This window comes from Chlorocebus sabaeus, chromosome 15, assembly GCF_047675955.1.
Source record: "Chlorocebus sabaeus isolate Y175 chromosome 15, mChlSab1.0.hap1, whole genome shotgun sequence".
NCBI lineage: Eukaryota > Metazoa > Chordata > Mammalia > Primates > Cercopithecidae > Chlorocebus > Chlorocebus sabaeus.
In genome coordinates, this window is record NC_132918.1 from 91359855 (window position 1) to 91382561 (window position 22707).

Sequence of the window (22707 nt, forward strand, 5' to 3'; positions counted from 1 at the left end):
AGGTTTCTTTTGTTAGCACACCTTTTCTATCCTTTTATTTTGACCTATTTTGTGGCTTTATGTTTTAAAGTAGATTTCTTGTAGGTAGGTCTGTTTTCATCAATCTTTTCTGCCTTCTTCTGGACTAAGTATTTTGAGATTCCCTTTTATCTACTCAGTTGTTTGTTAAGCTAGAACTCTTCATATATTAACATGTTCACCTGTTGAAATTGTACACGTCAATGGGTTTTAGTGTATTTAGAGTTGTGCAATCATAATCACAATCTAACTTTAGAACATTTATCATACCCAAAAGAAACCTTGTACCTAATGGCAATGACTCCCCATTTCAGCCGCTGCCCAACCCCAAACCTCAGGCAACCACCAATGTACTTTGTCTCCATAGGTTTGCCTGTTCCGCTCATTAATCTAAATGGGACCACACGATATGCAGTGTTTTGCGAATGACTTTTTTCACTTAATGTTTTCGGGATTCATCCATGTTACAAGGTGTATCAGTGCTTTGTTTCTTAAACACTCAAACGATTATCTTTCAAAGAAATTTAGGTAAGAAAGAACGCATCCCACAGGCTTGCATTGTTACTGAGATACAGTCTGTGATCTCTCTCTTTGTCCTCTATATGTAGTGAGTCTTTTTTTTCTGGTAGCTTTTACAATTTTCTCTATCATTGTTTTTCTTGTTTGTTTGTTTGTTTGGGTTTGAAACAGGGTCTCGATCTGACACCCAGGCTGGAGTGCAGTAGTAACTGCAGCCTTAACCTCTGGGCACAAGCAATCCTCCTGCCTCAGCCTCCCCAGTCCTGGGAGTACAGGTGCATACCACCTTGCCCAGATCATTTTTCTTACTTTTTTTTTTTGTTATTTTGTAGGGATGGGGTTTTGCCACGTTGCCCAGGCTGGTCTCGAACTCCTGGGCTCAAGTGATCTTCCCACGTTGGCCTCCCAAAATCCTAGGATTAGAGGCCTGAGCCACTGCGCCCAGCCCTATCACTGGTTTTAAACAATTTGATTACTGTAAGCCTTGGTGTAGTTTTCATGTTTCCTATGCTCAAATTTTGTTAGATTTCTTGAATCTGTGGGTTTACAGTTTTCATTAAATTTGGAAAATTTTAAGCCATTTTTCAAAAAAGTATGAGGATATTTAAGCTGGTTTTTATTGGATATGTTTGCTTAGAGAGTCTCTGTAATTTACCTGTTGATTTTCTTTCTTTTCCTCACCCTGTGCCTAGGTTGCTGCCTCCTTTCCAGCACTAAATGGCACTGTAAGTCCAGGTTTGCCTTGGTTCTAGCAGAGTGCAGCCCATCCTAAACGGGAGCGAGGAGCCCCAGAGGGGATACTCTGGCAGCAGTATAGGCAGGGTGCTGTGGAATAACCTCCTACGACACGGTGGTGCTGAACAGCCGCTCTATTTGGCATCCCCTCTGGCTGAGTTACACGGCAGGGTTTCCAAGGCTGGGAAACCACCTCCCTCCTTTGCCTCTGGCTGCCCTCAGGGGAGTTCTCCCTTTGGGCACTCTCTATGCCTCCTATGGGCTAAGGCAGGGACAGGCCTCCAGCCAGGGAACCCAAGATGGTGGGGAAGGTGGTTGTCCTCTTCAATCTCACTTTTTCCCATGTAGAAACTGTAAACTGGGGGAGATTTTCGCACACTCGGTGCCAGGCGGACTGGGGGAAGGGGTGCTACAGATACAGAAGTCCGATTCTTACAGCATGCTTGGAGTTCTTTCATTTCTCTGTGCCCCTAGGAACTGTCTCTCATATTTGAGAACTTGGATATTGCTGGCGATCATCTTAGTGCTGTATGTTCTTGGTTTTCTGTGGTGGGAACGGCAGAGTGAGTGAAGTCGGTGTGCTTCTATACCACCACTTAAGAGCTAGAAGTCGCTATTTCCTTAATTGTCATTAGTTAGATCTTTTAACTGTTATCTTTTCTCTCATATGTTCCATCTTTGTATTTCTGTTTAATTCTTTGGGATAATTTTATTTTCTTTTTTTATTTGAGACAGACTCTTGCCCTGTCACCCAGGCTGGAGTGCAATGGCGCAATCTCGGCTCGCTGCAACCTCAGCCTCCCAGGTCAAAGTGATTCTCCTGCCTCAGCCTCCCAAGTAGCTGGGATTACAGGTGTACGCCACCAAGCCCAGCAGCTACTTTTTGTATTTTTAGTAGAGACGGGATTTCACCATGTTAGCCAGGCTGGTTTCGAACTTCTGACCTCAAGTGATCCACGCACCTGGGCCTCCCAAAGTGCTGGGCTTACAGGCTTGAGCCACCACTCCAGCCGGGAGAATGTTCTTGATTATCTCCCACTCTTCCTTCTATTGCTATCTTGTTTGTTTTGGTAATTTTAGATGTTGACATTCCAAGAATTAGTTTTCCATTGTTCTCTGTTTATTCTTTCTCTGCGAACTCTTTTCTTGTTTCATGGATTCCTTTATCTCCTCTCTCTGAAGGTCACACAGTATGTGTGTGTGCACACGCTGGGGTTTTGGGGTTGTTTTCTCCTTACACTGTCTATTTAAGTTCCTGTTTTTATCCCTATTGTTTTGGACTCTCCTTCTCATTTATAAAGGGTTTTTCATAAATGTCTGGGGATCCTTTACTGTCTAATCATACAGAAAAGTATTAAAAAGCTAACTGGGAGATAAGCCAACCTTAACACTAAAGATACGGACAGCATGCAAGGTACCTAAAGTATTTTTTATCCAGGCCATTGTTTATCCAGAGAAAAATCCTCCAATCTCCTGTCTGAGGGCTATGAGTCAGGCTACAAGTATTCTGAAAGCAGGATGGGGAAAGGAGATGAAAATGCTGACTTGCATGGAAGTCACCTTCTTTATTCTGGAGCTTCAACTTTTCCTGACTCCCCTGATAAGAACAGAGGCTTCTCTGGTTTAATTTCCCTTGAAATAAACGTAAATGTCAGTTTATTCTTTTTTCCTTCCAGAGAATGGGGGTTACATTTACGTGGATTGTGGGGTGTAAAGGAAGAGTCCTGGAGGGCCTCTGACACTTTCTGTGTTGATTTTCAACTAATCCCCCTTCTTTTCAGCATGTGTATTACATCCCACCCCTACTCTGACACAGTATTGTGTGCCTCTAAATCTTGAGCTTCCGGAATTTTTACATGGGAAACTTGGTCCCCTTCTCACAGATTCCCCTCTGCTAACACTTAGGTTATGTGTTTCTCTGTCCTGCCGAGTCAGGTGCCCATTTTCCACCACTTCCGCCTTCCAAATGTGTACTGAGGCCTCTTTCACACTACTATCTCCTCTTTTTCTCTTTGACCTTGTGTGCGTGTGTATATACATATATGTGGTTTTTTTTTTCTTCTGTCATTTTAGTTGAATCTCGGGAGGGAGAGTAAATAGAACGCCTCCGTATGTGGTCAACATGCTGTGTTTAACCTGAAGATTCTTCTAATATCAAAGAGTTAAAAATCATGCTGTTTGATAAGTCTGTACATATAAAACTGGAAATGTTACCATATGCTATTCTTTGTTTACCATGGTACTACTAATTTAGTATTGGTAGGAAACACAATAATACTTATTTAACTAGTAATGACAGATTTATGCTCAAATGTCCACCCCCTCTCTAGGCACATAACTTAGAAGAGATCTGGTCACAGTGACGGGGAAGGGAATACTGGTTATGGAAAGGAGCAGAGGGAAATGAAATTGTTAAGTCTGGATTATCTTTACTGAAACACACAATTATTAACATATCTATCATAAATTACTTTTCTCTCAATTTTCACTAGACTTTGAGTAATTTGAGGTCGTGCGCTCAACATTTCTTTATGTCCCTTGGCTTCTAACGGAATATCCCATATACAGGAGAAAATATTTGTTAGTTAATGATAAACTAGTAGTTTACAATTTAACGTACTATGATCATATGTGTTCTTTCTTTTAAAAAAAAATCTGCTCAGCATCCTACTTCTGGAAACTTCCCTCACCCTTCCTCTATGCAGATAGTTGGGAAAGATGCCATTTTCTTACATGACTATGGTCACAGATGACTGGTCCAAGGTGGACATTTAATTCAAACCAGGTCGGCACAGCTTCCCACATACCCTCGGGCAACTGGTTCAGGGGCAGCTACCTCAGCAGCTAAGCCAGACTCAGCTCCCTCAGAATCAGTCTATCACCAGTGACTGAAGTTATAAGAAACTGAGCCCAGGAATTATATTTCTTAACACACAGAGAAAAAACATTCTGAAATAAGAAATATAAAATAAGAAAGAAATATAAAAAGAAGGGTGAGAGATATCCAGCAAGAGAACTCCTGGTCCCTGCTGTGTCTAAGGCCTAGTCAATATTCTTCAACTTGGAGATGTTAAGAGTTTAGAGAAATATATTAAAGTTTCATATATGATGGAAGTATAGAGTGAAAAGTTAAAGGAAAGACAAAAATAATTAAGCAGAACTTGACATAGAGTCACATTCATTCATTCAAAATAAACATAATATCCTAAAAATCTGTTTAATTCTATTTGTTTTTACATAACACACATACAGGTACTCTGTATATTTTAATAGTCTCAATGGGAAAAAGAAAGGTTATTAGAAACAGCGTCTAAAACAAAAAGATACCAAAGCATATCTCGAAATGACCAATGTGCTGAAAGGACAATGTGCCAGAGGGATATTGCTATATAAACAGAATGTCTTTGATACTGTTATATGTAACAACTCTAGAAGCCCAGAAATAGAGGGCCAATCAAAATAAATTTATGTAGCTGTGCGGGTTCAGTCAGGATGGCAGAAGAAATTATAGAAATAGAAAAAAGCAAACTTTCTTGGAAGGCCGAGGAGTTTTGGATAGCTTCAAATAGTTTGGCTGAAGGCAGCCAGATTCTCTTTTCAGGAGCCAGAGAGCTTAAGGTGCAGATACAAAGGAATATAAAGTAGTTTATTTAAAGAGCTTGTTTACTCGTGTGGTCCTAAGACTAACCTTTGATCATTTGTGGGCAAGATGGCCCTCTCCAGGGTGGGCGTGACCAGGTTAATTACCCACAGGTGTGTTGACTCAAGTCTTTGTCAATTAATCTATACTAAATAAATGCAAGCTTCATTGGCTAGTCGAGGCCGGTGGTCGCAACATTTTTTTTTTTTTTTTTTTTTTTTTTTTTGAGACGGAGTCTCGCTCTGTCCCCCAGGCTGGAGTGCAGTGGTGGGATCTCCGCTCACTGCAAGCTCTGCCTCCCGGGTTCACATCATTCTCTTGCCTCAGCCTCCCGAGTAGCTGGGACTACAGGCGCTCACCACCACGCCCGGCTAATTTTTTGCATTTTTAGTAGAGATGGAGTTTCACCGTGTTTGCCAGGATGGTCTCAATCTCCTGTCCTCATGATCCGCTCACCTCAGCCTCCCAAAGTGCTGGGATTACAGGCGTGAGCCACTGCATCTGGCTGGTTGCAACTCTTTACAGCACTCTCCTGGGGGTCTGTAAGCGGCCCGGACTCTCAGTTAGACTGACAAGCGTAACATCTGTATCAGGGTAAGTTATTAATCTGTCATTGCGTCAGGGTCTGCGGGACGGACCCCTGCATGTGGACACCTTAGCCTTGGAGAAATCTGAAATCTGTTCATGTTTCATAAAATAAAAGTAGGTCAACTTCCCACTTCTGTTTATCAAACACAACCATCCACAGAAGGTTCACCGGGCAACCAGATCACCTGATGGGAAGTAATGGACCAGGGCAAAAAACTTATTTTAATAAAATGAACGATTTAACTAGTGTCCTAGGGGAAAAAAAGATTCTTAGAATCATCTTCCAACTTCATTAGACAACAAAACAGCGGCAGGCAGGCAGCAACGTTCGGCCAAGAGGCAGAGACCCTGAGTCACATGTTGACAAAAGGCGCTGAAAAGAATCCTAAGTAGGCTGCTGTCGCGTTCTCCAGGGCCAGTACCTTTTAGACTACTTCGAGCTAGTCTAAGGCTAAACAAACAAAAGAAATCCCTTGTCTGTTTAAAAGGAAGACTCTTCTGCTTCTAGTCTAACCATACGCAATTCCTTCTTTGTTCTTTTGACATGCAACAGCTTCAAATTCCACCACACAGCAGAGAAAGGGGTCTCCAGCCCCTGGGCCACGGACCAGTACAGGTCGATGGCCTGTTAGGAACTGGGCAGCCCAGCAGGAGGTGAGCAGTGAGGAGTGGGCATCACTGCCTTAGCTCCACCTCCTGTCAGATCAGTGGCAGCATGAGATTCCTATGGGAGCACGAACCCTATTGTGAACTGCACATGTGAGGGATCCGGGCTGCACGCTCCTTATGAGCACCTAACGTCTGATGATCTGAGGTGGAAGAGTTTCATACCAAAACCACCCCCCCGCCAGCCCCATAGAAAAATTGTTTTCCAGCCGGGCGCGGTGGCTCATGCCTGTAGTCCCAGCACTTTGGGAGGCCAAGGTCGGCAGATCACCTGAGGTCAGGAGTTCAAGACCAGCCTGGCCAACATGGTGAAACCCCGTCTCTACTAAAAATACCAAAAAAGTATCCAGGCCTCGTGGCAGGTGCCTATAATCCCAGCTACTCGGGAGGCTGAGGCAGGAGAATCGCTTGTACCCAGGAGGCGAAGGTTGCAGTGAGCTGAGATCACACCATTGCATTCCAGCCTGGGCAACAAGATGAAACAAAAAATTGGGAAAAAAAAAAAAAAAATTGTTTTCCAGGAAACCATCCCCCCCAGCGCCAAAAAGGTTGGGTCCCACTCCTCTAGGAAATAGACAGAGAAGTATGGGCTACTATTATTAATCTCAGAATTCAGTTTTTTATTGTATTTATTTATTCATTTATTTTGAAACGGAGTCTCGCTCTGTTGCCCAGGCTGGAGTGCAGTGGCGCGATCTCAGCTCACTGCAAGCTCCGCCTCCTGGGTTCATGCCATTCTCCTGCCTCAGCCTCCCCAGTAGCTGGGACTACAGGTGCTCGCCACCACGCCCGGCTAATTTTTTTGTATTTTTAGTAGAGATGGGGTTTCACCATATTAGCCAGGATGGTCTCGATCTCCTGACCTCGTGATCCGCCCACCTCAGCCTCCCAAAGTGCTAGGATTACAGGCGTGAGCCACCGCGCCCAGCCAGAATTCAGTTTTTTTAATTAGAAAAGTTGTTTACAGATCGAAGTCATAACCAACCAGAAGTGAAGGTGCTTATAGGTTGAATAACTAGATGTGAAAATTGCTTTAGTTAATAAAGACAATATTATTCAACTCTGGCTGTATGAATAAAGCTTATTTTAAAAAGTCAAATGGCTTATTGACATTTTCATTATTAAAACTAGTAGACTAGTTAGGCCATTTCTCACTTGGGCTACTGCAAAAACCTCCTAACTAGTTTCCAACTTCACTCTCACACTTTGAACAAAACCTATTTTCTGTAAGCCTACTATTCTCTCCTATCTAAAACAGAGAGGTGGCCAGGTCTTTCCCCTGTTTAAAAATCTGTGATGGTTCCCCAGGAAACAGGATAAAATCTGAGCTCTGTAGCACAGAATACAAGGCCCTTTATGACCTGGTCACTGCCTACCTACCTCTTCAGCCTCTTCTGCTGTCTGCAGTGCCTACACACACCCTTCTGCAATTCTCTCTCCTTCCCTCTCTGCTTTCCAGTAACACAGAACGGCCCTCAGCTCCACGGACGTGCTACGATCCCTCCTGCAGGTGGGCCACTGAAGCAAGCTCTTCCCCAGGCATGGAACACACTTTGTAGCTGTCATTGCCCTTACTCATCCTGCAGTCGTCAGCTCTATTATCGTTTCCTTAGGAAGCCTTCCCAGGCATTCCAGATTAGACAGACGTCTTACACCTCGGTACCATAGCTTGTAATTCCATAGCCTGTAATTCCATACCATGGTTTTAGATTGCTGTCACGGGAGCAGGGACACTATCTGCTTTGCTTATCACTTATCTCTGATTATTCACATAGTACACACATTAGCAAGCATGGAAAAAAGATTTGTTCCATCAAGTTGCCCTAAAAAGGCATGATCGGAAAGGATTTCTAATTTTCTCAAGTTTTCCAGTGATGCCAATTAAAACCAGTAATGAATAACTGAAAACATACTAGAGTCTTTCTTTTCTTTTTATAAAAATATTAGCTATTTTTTATTTTTTATTTTGTAAGGAAAGCAGTAAGGGATGTAAATTTTTTAGTAGAATAAAATGAATTATCTCTAGATCAGGCCTTACATTAGAGATGGCAAAAGTCTTGAGGTCGTTATGATTTTTAAAAAATAGAAATACAATTGTTTGCCTTTTAGACTCTTTTATTTCAAGATGATGTACTGAGCACATACTGTAGTCCTCTCCCTTCTACACAAAATCCGAGTATTTCACAGAATTAAAATGCACGAGGAATGCTCAAGAACGAAAAGCAATTAGGATAAGACCAGGGAGACAAGCAGCGCTTAGGATGTCGGTGGGAGAATGCTTCTGCAAACCGCTGCAGGTGGCTGAAACTAGAAGCGAGGAGGGTGAAAATGGGGGGACCCAGAGGCAACAACTAGGGTGATGAACGGGATAATCCAGTAAGAGCAGCAGAGCAGGTTATTTCCAGGTTCACAAAAGCACGGATATGCGCACACACACGCGGTTCTCCCTCATTCCTAATGCTGAAATCTGGGCCCAGTGACTGGGCTGTGTTTCAGCTTCCAGGTAGGACCAGTAAGTGTAAGAGGAAAAGGAGGTAGAGCTCCAGGGAACAGGAGGAATCAAGAAGCATCCTGCCCTCCAAACATTCCACACATCTCTTTGTCTCTGAGGTTGAAGACGACGTGCAACTAAACTTCCCTGTAAACAGGCTACACAGAGGCTCTGCAGATTCTCCACCCTCAGTTACAAAGATGGATGCAATTCTCCCCTATTTGTCCTACAAAATCTATACAATTCTTTTTTTTTTTTTTTTGAGACAATCTCACTCTGTTGCCCAGGCTGGAGTGCAGTGGCGCAATCTCTGGCTCACTGCAAGCTCCGCCTCCCAGGTTCACGCCATTCTCCTGCCTCAGCCTCCCGAGTAGCTGGGACTACAGGCGCCCGCCACCTCGCCCGGCTAGTTTTTTGTATTTTTAGTAGAGAGGGGGTTTCACCTTGTTAGCCAGGATGGTCTCGATCTCCTGACCTTGTGATCCGCCTGCCTTGGCCTCCCAAAGTGCTGGGATTACAGGTGTGAGCCACTGCGCCCGGCCCAAGAATCAAAGTAGCCACAGGTTTTTCTTTGTTGCTGTTAAAGTACATGATAAACAGATTCTAAAATTTATAGAAAAAGCTGAAGAAGAATCTGGTTAAGAAATTTGTTCTATCAGACATTAACAATAATTATTTAAGAGCCAAGTGTGGTAGCTCACATGTGTAATCCCAGCACTTTGGGAGGCCAAGGCTGGCAGATAGTTTGAGCCCCAGAGTTTGAGACTAGCCTCGGCAACATGCAAAAATACAAAAATTAGTGTCTGTGTGTGTGTATATATATATATATATATATATAAAATACAAAAAGTAGTTGGGTGTCGTGCACCTGTAGTCCCAACCACTTGAAAGGTAAGGCAGGAGGATCACTTGAATCTGGGAGGTGGAGGTTGCAGTGAACCAAGACACATCACTGCACTCACTCCAGCCTGGGTCACCGAGTGAGACTCTGCCTCCAAAAAAAAAAAAATTATATAGTAATCAAGACAGGGTGCTATTATTAACTCAGGTACAGACAACCTAATGGAATAAAATAGAGAACACAGGAACAGACCTCACATGGAAACTTGATAAATAATGGTGTTATAGGTCAGTGGGGAAATAGAAGACTCAATAAATGGTCTGGGATACTATCCAAGTTTAAAGAAAAAAAGTGAAAGTGAATCTTTTCACAGACATACAAAAATAAAATCCAGATAGCTCAAAGATTTAAAGTGCAAAAGGGAAGCTATAGAAAAAATATAGGAAAAAGTCTTTATGACCCCAAGTTAGACAAAAATTTCTTAAAAAACAAAAACCTCGAACCATAAAAAAGAGAAATTGAGGCCAGGCACGGTGGCTCATGCCTGTAATCCTAGCACTTTGGGAGGCCGAGGCAGGTGGATCACGAGGTCAGAAGTTCAAGACCAGCCTGGCCAAGATGATGAAACACTGTCTCTACTAAAAATACAAAAATTAGTTTGGGCGCAGTGGCAGGCACCTGTAATCCCAGCTACTCAGGAGGTTGAGGCAGGAGAATCGATTGAACCTGGTGGGGCGGAAGCTGCAGTGAGCCAAGATTGAGCCACTGGACTCCAGCGTGGGTGACAGAATGAGACTCTGTCTCAAAAGAAAAAAGGAAATTCCATTATATCAAAATTAATAACTTCTATTCATTAAAATATACTACTAAAAGGGTAAAAAGGCAAATCACATCCTGGAAGACTATCTTTAACATCATATGACTGACAAAAGATTAGTTTATAGACTAAAAGGAATGTTTATTAATAGAAAACGAAAAAGTTAACAACCCAGTAGAAAAATGGATTAAAGACCTTGATATGGTTTAGTTGTGTCCCCACCCAAATCACATCTTGAATTCTCACGTGTTGTGGGAGGGAGCCGGCAGGAGGTAACTGAATCATGGGCAGGTCTTCACAAGATCTCCTGGTTTTAAAAGGGGGAGTTTCCCTGCACAAGCTCTCTCTCGTTGCCTGCCGTCATTCCTGTAGGACATGACTTGCTCCTTCTTGCCTTCTGCCATGATTGTGAGGCCTCCTAGCCATGTGAAACTGTAAGTCCAATAAACCCTTTTTCTTGTATAAATTATTCAGTCTTGTATAAATTTATCAGCAGCGTGAAAACTAATATAGATAGCGAACAGGTATTTCTTTCTCTTGAAGAGATATTTCACAGAAAGCACACAGGAATGGTCAATTAACCTGAAAAGATGCTCAGTTTTTTGAGTAATCAGGGAAAGGCAAATTTAAACCACAACGAGCTACTATTTCACCCCTCCCAGAGCTGCCGAGGGTGTTCGGCAATGGGAACTCTCATCTCCTGTGGGCGAGAATGTACACTAAAAACTTTTAGAAAACAATCTGACAGACCTAGTCAAGTCACACACGGGAACAGCCTGTAACCCAGCAATTCTAATCCTAAATATATACCTCTGAAGGACCTTTAAATCTTTAAGCCAGGACACACACCAAGAAATACATTTTATATCCTGACTCAGTATACACATAACTAAAACAAAGTCTTTCATAAGACAACGTTTTCACTGTGTGCACAATACTCTGATTACATTATTCTATTTCATTTAGTGTTGTCCACTACACAGATTTCAAAACCCCCCAATGCACTGGTTTTTAATATGAGTTGCACATCAGAATCATCTGAGGTATTAAAAAAATTAAAAACAAAACCAAAACTGATGCCCAGGGTAAGCCCCTAAAGATGCTGATTGCTGATTCAACTGGAATGAGATGGAGTTTGAGCACAGAGTTATTAAGCTTCCCAGGGGATTCTAATTAGCAATTCAAGAACTAAACTAACAGATCGCCTGAAGCTTGAGAAGCTTTGCCCCAGAGAAATACCTCAACACATCCAGTAAGATGCATGTTCAAGATTATCCACAGCAGCACTACTCATGAAAACAACCCAAATGTCTACAGATAGGAGACTGGCTAAATAAACTGCAGTATATTTACAGTGCAGCAATATACAGCAGTGAAAGTGAACAAACTACACCATACACATCAACAACCCTCAAAAGCATAAAGCTGAGTGAAAAGGATGTGGAAAAAATAAAGACAGCATAATTCCATTCATAAAACGCTCCCAAACAGGCATGCCTAAACCACAGATATTTGAGGGTGAATTACAATAAAAATGCAGAATTCAGAATGGTGCATATTGGGGACAAAGAGAAGGACAGGATGGGGCATAGCAGATGGGGACTTCAGAGGTACTGATAAAATTCTAGGCTGGGTGCTAGGTACAAGGATGTTTTTTATATATATATAGAGATACACATGTTTTTTTTGAGACAGAGTCTCACTCTGTCCCCCAGGCTGCAGTGCAGTGCCACGATCTTGGCTCACTGCAACCTCCACCTCCCAGGTTCAAGTGATTCTCCTGCCTCAGCCTCCTGAGTAGCTGGGATTACAGGCACACCACCATTCCCGGCTAATTTTTTTGTACTTTCAGTTGAGATGGAGTTTCACCATGTTGGCCAGGCTGGTTTTGAACCCCTGACCTCAAGTGATCTGCCCGTCTCAGCCTCCCAAAGTGCTAGGATTAACAAGTGTGAGCCACCGTGCCCAGCCTATATAAATATATACTCTATATATTACATATACACTATATATACTACACATATATTATATATATACACACTATACAGTATACAGTATGCATATATACAGACTATATACTATATAGATAATATACTATTGTGTCTATTATGTCAACACAAAGTAAAAAAGCCAAATTCAATTTGACAGTGGTTATGGCCTATATCCGGGTGTATCCATTTGTCAAAACTGTGTAATTAATATCTGTGCATTTTGATAACTGTAATTTTATCTAAAAAATAAGTGGAGGCAGGATGTTGAAATTAGGTGACAGCATTGATTACACTATTCTGTCTACTTTGAATTTATTTAACATTTTCAATAACAGAAATTTTTTTAAGAGAAAGAAAAAAAAGGATAAGGCAAAGCTCATTTTTAGAGAACTTGTAAAGTTTTGAGATCAGCACTCAAAAGTTATTAGATGTTGACTGTAAACACAGTAAAACGAAGACTTCAGAAATCACCAACAAAAACGGAATGAATATCAATTACAGATATAAAGAACTGATAACCCTAAATGCAATTAGAGTTCCCGCTAGGAAACCAGTATGTTCACTCCCCCTTTCTTAGGGGGACCTTGAGTTGGCTACAGCAGGTAAGTAATTTGGGGAGAAAGAAATGGAAAGGAGGAGTAAAGGAGGATAAAACGGGAAGATTCTCAAAATGACCAGAGATGGGGGCGCTCTCCTGCATTTACGTAAACGCAGTTCAATTTGCTCACAAACCCTTCCGTTACCCAAAATCAACCACCAGACTGTCCACACTTTCTGTTTCATTTTACCATCTTTTCCCTTTTCCAATGCCGTCCCCAAGTATACTTTATCTTGAGAATTCCCCTACTCTGCCCTTGATTCTAGCTCTCCATAGGGAAGTAATAACAACTCTTTCAGCAATTTTTTCTGGTGTTAACCTTTATCTTTTTTTTTCCTGACCTCCATAATTTTAAAGACCATGTTCACACTGCCAATTTTAGGTCTTCCCACTTTAAATATACTGACTTACTACTCCAATACACACTTCATTGCCTTCTTCCCATGCACAATTTTTGGTTCATTGCTTCACCTTCCTCTTTAACCTTTACCTAATCCAGCCTAAGTACGTTTTTCATTCTCAAATGTGTCACACACACACCTTATCGCTTCCTTTAAATAAACTTTAAAAACATACTTCCATTAAGGCTTTTCAGTTATAACTTCACAAGAAATCTTAATAAAACAAAATTAGAAAGAGGTGATATACAATGAAATGAATAGGTTTTCAACTGTTCCATGATTACACTGTATGAATCTAAATTCTCCAAGACTTGATTCTTCATTAATACTAACTCAAATTCTCACTGATTATCTCACTTAAATGTGTATTAAGGCATATTACATACAAAGTACCATTCATCTTCTACTTGGGTTTACCTCTCCATGTAGAATATTAAGAGGTATATCTTTATCTTCGCATATATATATATTTCCAGCCATCAGAGCCATATCACCATGTTTAAGGTGATGAAACAAATGAACCCCTTACCCTTATTCTAAAATCCATTAGTGTCTGTAATCCATTACTTAATTCTAAAATCCAAAAAGCCCTGAAAACTGAAGGGTTTTTGCTCAAATTTGACAACAAAACTAATTTAGCGATTTCAGCTTATTTGAGACTATTTGTAGCCTTTATCCCACCTTTGTGTGACTAGACCAGTGGTTCTTTTTGTTTTTGAGACAGTCTGGATGGAGTACAGTGGTATGTCCCTGGCTCACTCCAACCTCCCTGTCCAGGGCTCAAGCCATCCTCCCACCTCAGCCTCCCGAGTAGCTGGGATTACAGGCATGTGCCACCATGCCCGGCTAATTTTTGTATTTTTGTACAGATGGGGTTTTGCCATGTTGCCCAGGCTGGTTTTGAACTCCTGAGCTCAAGCAATCTGCCTGCGTTGGCCTCCCAAAGTGCTGGGATTACAGGCATGAGCCACTGTGTCCGGCCCAGTGATTCTTAATTGGAGTAATTTTGCCCCAGGAGATGGGTCCCCGCAAACAAATTATTTGGCACCAAGATGTCAACAGCATCGAGGCTGAGAAACCCCGAACTAGATATATTTTGCTGAGGACATCAGTCTGTGAGTACTGAGGCTGCCTCAGACTCTTCTGAGGGCATTATAGAATACCTGGTAAAAGACAGTATTTACTACTCAAGAATCACAAAAACTCTTAATTCCAAAACACAGTTGGCTCTGGGGATTTCAGACAGGGGACTGTGGGCCCTATATCACCATTCTTATAATGGCAGGTCTCCTCAAATGTCACAAATCTCATTAAAATATGGCCAAGGTCTCAGAAAACAAAGGAGATGAATATAGAAATTCACTGGCCGTAACAAGTAAGGTGAGAAACAAATTTACATTTTTTTCTCTTTCAAAATCACAATTTAAAATAAACTAGCCTTTTAAACAGTGCCTGTATATTAGCATCGATTGTTTTCATGATCTGTTGTAATGTTCTCACCATAAAAGTTATCAACACAGGTAACATACAATAATAAACCAACACTGAGACTCTTAAAACCACAAGTGCTGTTTACCTTTCTCTGTGCCTGAGAATATGGAGATGATTTTGTGCCTGGGCTTCTTCTCCTCCGGAACAGAGGGCAAAGGTTTCAAACTGTGATTGGCTGACAAGGGGTCTTTGCCTCCAGTGCTAAAGATGGTGCTGCTCATTCGCACAGGAGGTGCTGGAGGCTTGTCTTCCAGTTCTCCGTTATCAGACATGGTTCAGAATTACCAAATGGCCTGAACCTGGAAAAAATACAATTAGTAACAAAGCAAAAAACAGCACGAACAAGCAAAAAACAGTCATAACTACCCCTGCCACAACTCCAAATTAGAAAATAGTATCCATTTAGAGTGACATTTGCAAAATCTGGAAAAATCAATGTGTAAAAGATGTAACTCTCTTGAGGTGTAACAAAGGTAATTTCCCCTAACAAAGTTGGTAATGGTCAGCTGGAAAATGTTGAAAAGTCACATGGAAACGTGATGGTACTACCAAAAGCTCCTGATCTAACCAATGGATTCTAAGAGACCTTCTCAATGGAAAGACAGACAACATGAAATCTTTTTTTTTTTCATTCCAAAGAGGAAAATTATGTTCTGACCAGCAAATTACAGGATATCTTGGGGAGGTGCACCTCTAGAGCAGAGACAGACGGTTGGCTATTAAGCCTATCAAACAGCACCCCTCTAATCTGATTTCACGCACACCAACTTTGCAGTTACAACTTAGCCTTCACAATAACTTGACTAAAAAATTCTTATTTTTGAGATGGAGTCTCACTCTGTCACCCAGGCTGGGGTGCAGTGACGTGATCTCAGCTCACTGCAACCTCCACCTGCCAGGTTCAAGAGATTCTCCTGCCTCAGCCTCCTGAGTAGGTGGGACTACAGCCGCACGTCACCACTCTCGGCTAATTTTTGGTATTTTTAGTAGAGACAGGGTTTCACCATGTTGGCCAGGCTGGTTTCAAACTCTTGACCTCTGGTGATCCGCCTACCTTGGCCTCCGAAAGTGCTGGGATTACAGGTGTGAGCCACGGCATCCAGCCTAATCTTTGTATTTTTAGCAGAGACGAGGTTTTGCTACGTTGCCCAGGCTGGTCTCAAATTCCTGACCTCAAGTGATCCACCCACCTTATCCTCCCAAATTGCTGAGATTATAGGCGTGAGCCCCCACGCCTGGCCAAGAATTCTTAAAACAGTGCACTGCTGAGGCAGTATCCAGTCTCTGAAAATCTGACATCCTAATTTACACAAATTAGTCTTTTGAGTTTTGCAGACAATCACAAAGGAGCTTGCCCAATCTGGATACACTGACAAAATTAAATACAGAGCACGGCTGAAAGGCTGAGTGTGGCCACATCCCGCAGGTTCTGTGACACCAGCAAATGCCCTGTCCAGGCAGTTGCATAATCCCTCTTACCTACACGGCTAATTCAGCAGAAACTTCAACCCTGCTTACCCATACTTCTAGGCATGTCTTTAAAAAAGTAGATTACACAAATTTGAAATCAGCAGGAAAAGGGAGAGGATCCCTAACTTACATATGAGTTCTGATACCAAAAAAAAAAAAAAAGCCATGTTAGGAAACATATTTCCCACTAAACATGGTTTTGATTGGTAACTGGATCTTAACTTGATTCTAAGATTATTTAATGCGTTTAAGCAAGCACAACCTTGCATATATACAATGAAAAGAATGCTAACTGTTCAGAACTTAAAAATATATTTTTTATTTAGTTTGAATGCTTATACCTGAAGAAAAGTAGGTACAATTTGAGAAGATTATAGCAAATCTTACAGCTTTTATTTTCCTTGATGGGAGTGTGTCACTAGCACTACAGTGTATTTTCTCTCTCAAAATCATGATTATTTTTTCATTCTACGAAAGAGGAAGAATAAAAAAAGGTAAAGGAGCAAACACATTTCTGGGAGTGACACGGTTTGGCTGCGTCCCTCTCAGATCTCATCTTGAATTCCCACGTGTGGCGGGAGGTCAACGAACTATGGGGGCAAGTCTTTCCTGCGCTGTTCTCCTGACAGTGAGTCTCATGTGATCTGATGGGTTTAAAAATATTTCCCTGCACAAGCTCCCTCTCTCTGCCTGCTGCCATCCATGTAAGATGTGACTTGCTCCTCCTTGCCTTCTGTCATGATTGTGAGGCTTCCCCAGCCACATGGAAATGTAAGTCCAATTAAGTCTGTTTCTTTTGTAAATTGCCCAGTCTCAGGTATGTCTTTAACAGCAGCATGAAAACAAAACAGACTAATAGAGGGGGTAACTAGCTAGAGAAGGTCTGGGAAAAGGGAGTGAAAATGGTCTCTTTCTGTGTGTGAAAGACTGGTCTAAGGAAGACATGAGGGCAGGATCTAAGGTGGTGCTGACATGCCCTAAAACGATTCTTCTTAACCAGTTCATGACATCATGCGGGATTTATTTTGTTTTTGGGGTGGGATGCAAGCAGGACGTAACCGGTTATTCCTAAGTATGGGCTACTACCAGTGTGCATTCCAAGAGGGGACTTATCTTGCTACAGACAGAAGAAAGACAAAGCTTAGTAACAACATTGCAGCTGGGCACAGTGGCTCACGCCACACTTTGGGAGGCCAACGTGGGCGGATCGCTTGAGGGGTCAGGAGTTCGAGACCAGTTTGGGCAACATGGTGAAACTCTTTCTCTACGGAAAACACAAAAATTAGTCAGGTATGGTGGCGCATGCCTGTAGTCCCGGCTACTCGGGAGGCTGAGGCAGAGGAATCACTTGAGCCTGGGAGGCAGAGGTTGCAGAGCCAAGATCATGCCACTGCACTCCAGCCTGGGCAACAGAGTGAGCCACCATCTCAAAAACAAAACAAAACAAAAAACAACAACAACAAAAAACACGGCACAATAAAGTGACTATGAATTCTCTTCTCAAGGCTCCCATATCAATGGAACATGAGTAGAAACTGCCAATGCACCTTCAATAATACTAATAATAATAATAATAATAGATCAGCTGCATGTTATCCAGTTCTGTGGTTAACAGCATATGTTCCAGAATCAGACTGCTTTGGATAGAATCCTGTTTCCACCACTGACTTAGTGTGTGACCTTGGGCAAATCACTTCACCAAGTCTCATGACTCCTTGAAGAAATGGCTGACTCTAGGCATGGGACAGGGAAAATGCAAGATGAGCCCAGAGCACGCTGTAGTGTCAGAAGGCAAGGGAGCACTTTAAAAGGATGAAGAAATGCCAAAGGGACACAGGAAAGATTTTCCATAGGCCAATGCTGGGATGATTTGAGCAAATTAGTATACTATTTGATTATGACCCAAAGTATCAAATAAATATGTTATTCCATCCTGACATAAATAAATAAGTAAACAAATGGGAGAAAAGGAACAAATCTTTCTTATAGAAGAATTGCAAATAAAATAGGTAAATACATCTCCCTCTAGGAGTTTCAGCTTAATCCATGTTTCCTCTTGAGTGAAGGCAAAACTTAGTGACTCGTTTCCAAAGAACAGTGTATGGCAAGGGAAAAACAACTTTACAGTGAAAAAACCCGGCAAACATGCCTTATTAACCAAGTGACCACAGCTAACATCACCAGCGACAAGTCGTGACCCTATTACTTATCCCCTCATCTAATGTGATGGGGCACACATCCGCCTCTGTGGTGTTCTTCCCGCAAACCCACAGCCCTAGTCTAATCATGAGAAAACACCAGACAAACCCCAACTGAGGGATATGCTACAAAACTGACCACTACATTCCTCCAAACCGTCAAGGACATGAAAAACAACACTGAGAAACTGTCAGATCAGAGGAGACAGAACCACAAATGCAACATGACACCCTGGATTGGATCCTGGAACAGAAAAGGGGCACTGGTGAAACAACTAGTAGAATCCAAATAAACCCTAGAATTTAGTTAACAGTAAGGCACCGATGCTGGCTTCTTTGTTTTGACATGCGTATCACGGTTATGTAAGATGTTAACATTAGAGGAAGCCGGGTGACGGGTATACAGGAAATGCACTATCTTCGCAATTTGTCTGTACATCTAAAATCATCCCCTAATAAAAACCCTATTAAAAAGGGAGTTAGTAAGTTCCTCAAAAATTAAATACAGAGCTACCACGTGACCCAGCAATTCCACTCCCAGGTATACAGCCAAGAGAACTGAAAACGTATGTTCACGCAAAAACTTTATATTAAGTTCATAGAAGCGTTCATAACAGCCAAAAGATAGACCTAAATAGCCATCAACTGATGAACGGATACACAAAATGTGGTGTGTCCTTAAGACGGAATATTGTTTGGCCACAAAAAGAAGTACTGATACATGCTGCAAGACGGATGGCCCCTGAACACTAAGTGGAAAAAGCCATAAAAGGCCAAATATTGTAGGATTCTACTTCACATGAAATGTCCAGAACAGGGGTATCACAGAGATGGAAAGGAATTTAGTTCATGAACACGGCTGATTAGCGAGCGGTTGCTACAGAGCGAGGGAAATGAGATGCGGCTCTAATGGGTATGAAGTTTCTCTGGGGGATGCAAAGGTTCGGTATGAAGACAGCAGAGAGGGTCGCACGGCCTCGTGAATATACTAAAACCACTCAATTGTACACTTTCAGATGGTAAATTTTAGGCTGCGCAAATTATATCTCAAATTATTATCTACTCACAGAATCAACATTAAATGAACTAACAAAGATAAAAAGCCTTTGCAATTGTTATCATCATTACTACTTATAAGACTCTACGCTAGACATGAGAGAAAATGAAAGACACCCTGTGTCTTCTCCAAGAGTTCATAACCTAGCGGGAAGGACCAACACATTCTTGTTTTAAGTTAGGTCAGGCATTCCCCTTATCAGCATCTGCTCTCAACACAGGCCTATCAAAGCTACTCAGCTCCATCAAAGTAGCCGTTCTCAAAACATTTTGGCCACAATACCCTTTACATTCTTAAACATTAATGAAGAGTCCAAAGACTTTTTGTTGATGAGGGTTATATCTATCTACATTTACTGCATGAGACATTGAAACAAGCTATTGGCTGGGCACCTTGGCTTGCGCTGTAATCCCAACACTCTGGGAGGCTGAGGTTGGGGACTACTTGAGGTCAGGAGTTCGAGACCAGCCTGGCCAACATGGTGAAACCCCGTCTCTACTAAAAATACAAAAATTAGCTGGGCACGGTGGCGCATGTCTGTAATCCCAGCAACTTGGGCGGCTGAGGCAGGCGAATCGCTTGAACCTGGGAGGTGGAAGTTGTGGTGAGTTGAGATCACGCCACTGCACTCCGGCCTGGGTGACAGAGTGAGAATCTGTCTCAAAAATACAACGCAAGACAAACAAACAAAAAAACCAAGTTGTTTAAATAATTCATTTAAAAATAACAACAAACCCATTACATGTTATACATTTTTATGAAAAATGACTATTTCCCAAAACAAAGTAAGTTGAGTGAGAAGACTGATATTCTTTGACATTTCGGCAAGTCTTTTTCATGTCTGGTGTGGTAGAAGACAGCCAGATGATCAGATCTGCTTCTGCATTCAATCTGTTGTGCTACGTTGTTTTAGCTGAAGATGATGAAAAACATCTGGTCTCACACAGATATCCACCTTTTCGAAAAGGCAGGAGCATCTTAATAGCTTTCACATAATTGTGGATTTTCTTCTTCGGTATGACACTAAACCTGACCCTCCTAAAAGGTTAGCTGTGGAATCTGAAACCACAGCAGCGAATCCTTTTGTACTCTATTACACGAAGCCAACTGATGCTCTTGAATTCTGAATGAAGCTGTTACCTGCGCAGAAGTTTTACGATGTCATGTGTCGGTTTTCGGAAAATATTGTTCCCTGGGTTTTGGAGACACTCCAAATGTTGACACATTTCATTGTGCAGTAAAAATAAGATCACATTCATTAACATCACCACCCATCTCATCAGAAAAGTCTTTCAAGTGCTGGGAAACTGCTAAAATCAACATAGCGGATACAAGTTTTCTAAAACTCTAATTTTTGCTTAAAAGCCTAAATTATATCAGAAGCAACACATTCTGTCACTATTTTTGAGGAAATGTCTGCAAAATACCTAAGTCTGAACCACCAGAATTTGTGGGTCAGTTGTTCTTTCAAATAAAAAAAGGTGTTCCATGAAACAGAGGGCTAGTTTAGCTCTCTCACAAAAGTGGTTATCTCCAAGACAACGATTCCTACTTTGGTATGCAGAAGTACCTTATGAGTACTTCCCATTTTGCTATATAGAATATGTGATCAATAACTTTATTGTTTCATTAAGTATGTTATTACGTGAGGCTGGTACTTTACCGCAAGCACGTGGCCATGGCCTTGGTATGGGTTAAAGTAACGGAGCAATTTGACCCACTTCTGCTTTTACCCCATCAATCCATGTGTCAACACAGTGTGAAAGCAAATAATGTGTTAAGAATATTCTGAAAAAAGTTTCGACATCATAGACTCCCCCACGATACTGCAGACCACACTTTGAGAACTGCTGCTTTAAAGTGTACTCCATCTTTATGCTTCACCTACATACCCCAAATGCTTTGCTGTTTTAAGGAGGTGGCAGAAGACTCATATTTATTTCATCTTATACTGGATAGAACACATTTTAACAGAACAAATAAGCAACAGCTAGATTTCCAAGCTAGGGTACAAAAACCTCCTCAATCCTTAACGTGTTGAAAAATCCAAATACGTGCAATGGTATTTACCATATCGCTTTTCATTACAGTATCAGAAAGATGAGGAGGCTTTCGTGGCTTAGCCAGAGAGACACTTTCATTCTTACGAGAAGCAATGCTAAATTCTAAGCAAATGACATTACACAGCAACCTTCAGAACACAGCCTTTCCTTATACTTTGGTTATCCTTTGGTGGCTCACGTCTGCAATCCCAGCACTTTGGGAGGCTGAGGCAGGCAGATCACAAGGTCAGGAGATCGAGACCATCCTGGCTAACACGGTGAAACCCCGTCTCTACTAATAACACAAAAATTAGCTGGGCATGGTGGTGCGCCCCTGGAGTCCCAGCTACTCACAAGGCTGAGGGAGGAGAATTGCTTAAACCCGGGAGGTAGAGGCTGCAGTGAGCCGAGATTGCGCCATTGCACTCCAGCCTAGGCCACAGAGCAAGACTCCGTCTCAAAAAAAAAAAAAAATTATGTTTTCCTACTGCTCAATGTTAGTATACTGTGCAGTAACTTTTTAATTTTCTGCACATATTCAGGACTTTTTAGTGACTATACACGGTCATGTTGAAGTGAGCTGTCTCAAAGAAATCCCAATTAACATGACTTACCCTTTAAGCAATACTTGCCTAAACAAATCCCAGATTTAACAGTAAACGCGAGTCAGAGATGTCCCTAATGAAATTATTCAAGATGACGAATATGCCGCAACAATCCTAATATACCACATGAGTGACTAGATCTCAGTAAATACAAGCACAACCTTCCATACAACACTGATGCCTCTGCCACCTGCTTAGCTGAGGACTTAGCACTTCACCTCTGGATTTCTCTCAGTCTCTATTGTTGTTGAAGAAATTCTATCAGGTTGGTGCAAAAGTAAGTAGTTTCCATTGAAAGCAATGACAAAAACCGCAATTACTTTTGTACCACCTAATAACTAGCTCCCTAGAGGGTTTCTCTGTGTTCAGTTTTTTGTTGGGAGAAAGAAGCAGAATTGGTTAAATATACCTTAATTATCATGCAGAAGTTGACTAAAAGTAACAAGTGCTATGGCTCTCCCTGGCTACACATCGTCCTGACTAGCTGCCCGTAACCTACAGACTGAGGACTAAATTCTGGCATTAAGGCCACTCAACTC

General features: G+C 41.8%; 1 protein-coding gene across 2 annotated transcripts in view; it reads right to left on the reverse strand.

Annotated features, from left to right (window-relative positions):
* Window positions 1-22707, reverse strand: part of PAK2 (p21 (RAC1) activated kinase 2) — a 91411-nt gene that overhangs the window by 36829 nt on the left and 31875 nt on the right. For both annotated transcript variants that reach the window (XM_038003117.2, XM_038003120.2), the window contains exon 2: window positions 14882-15095. In XM_038003117.2, the coding sequence (XP_037859045.1) occupies window positions 14882-15068 (187 nt within the window). In that variant the 5' untranslated portion in view covers window positions 15069-15095. The remainder of the gene's footprint in view (window positions 1-14881; window positions 15096-22707) is intronic.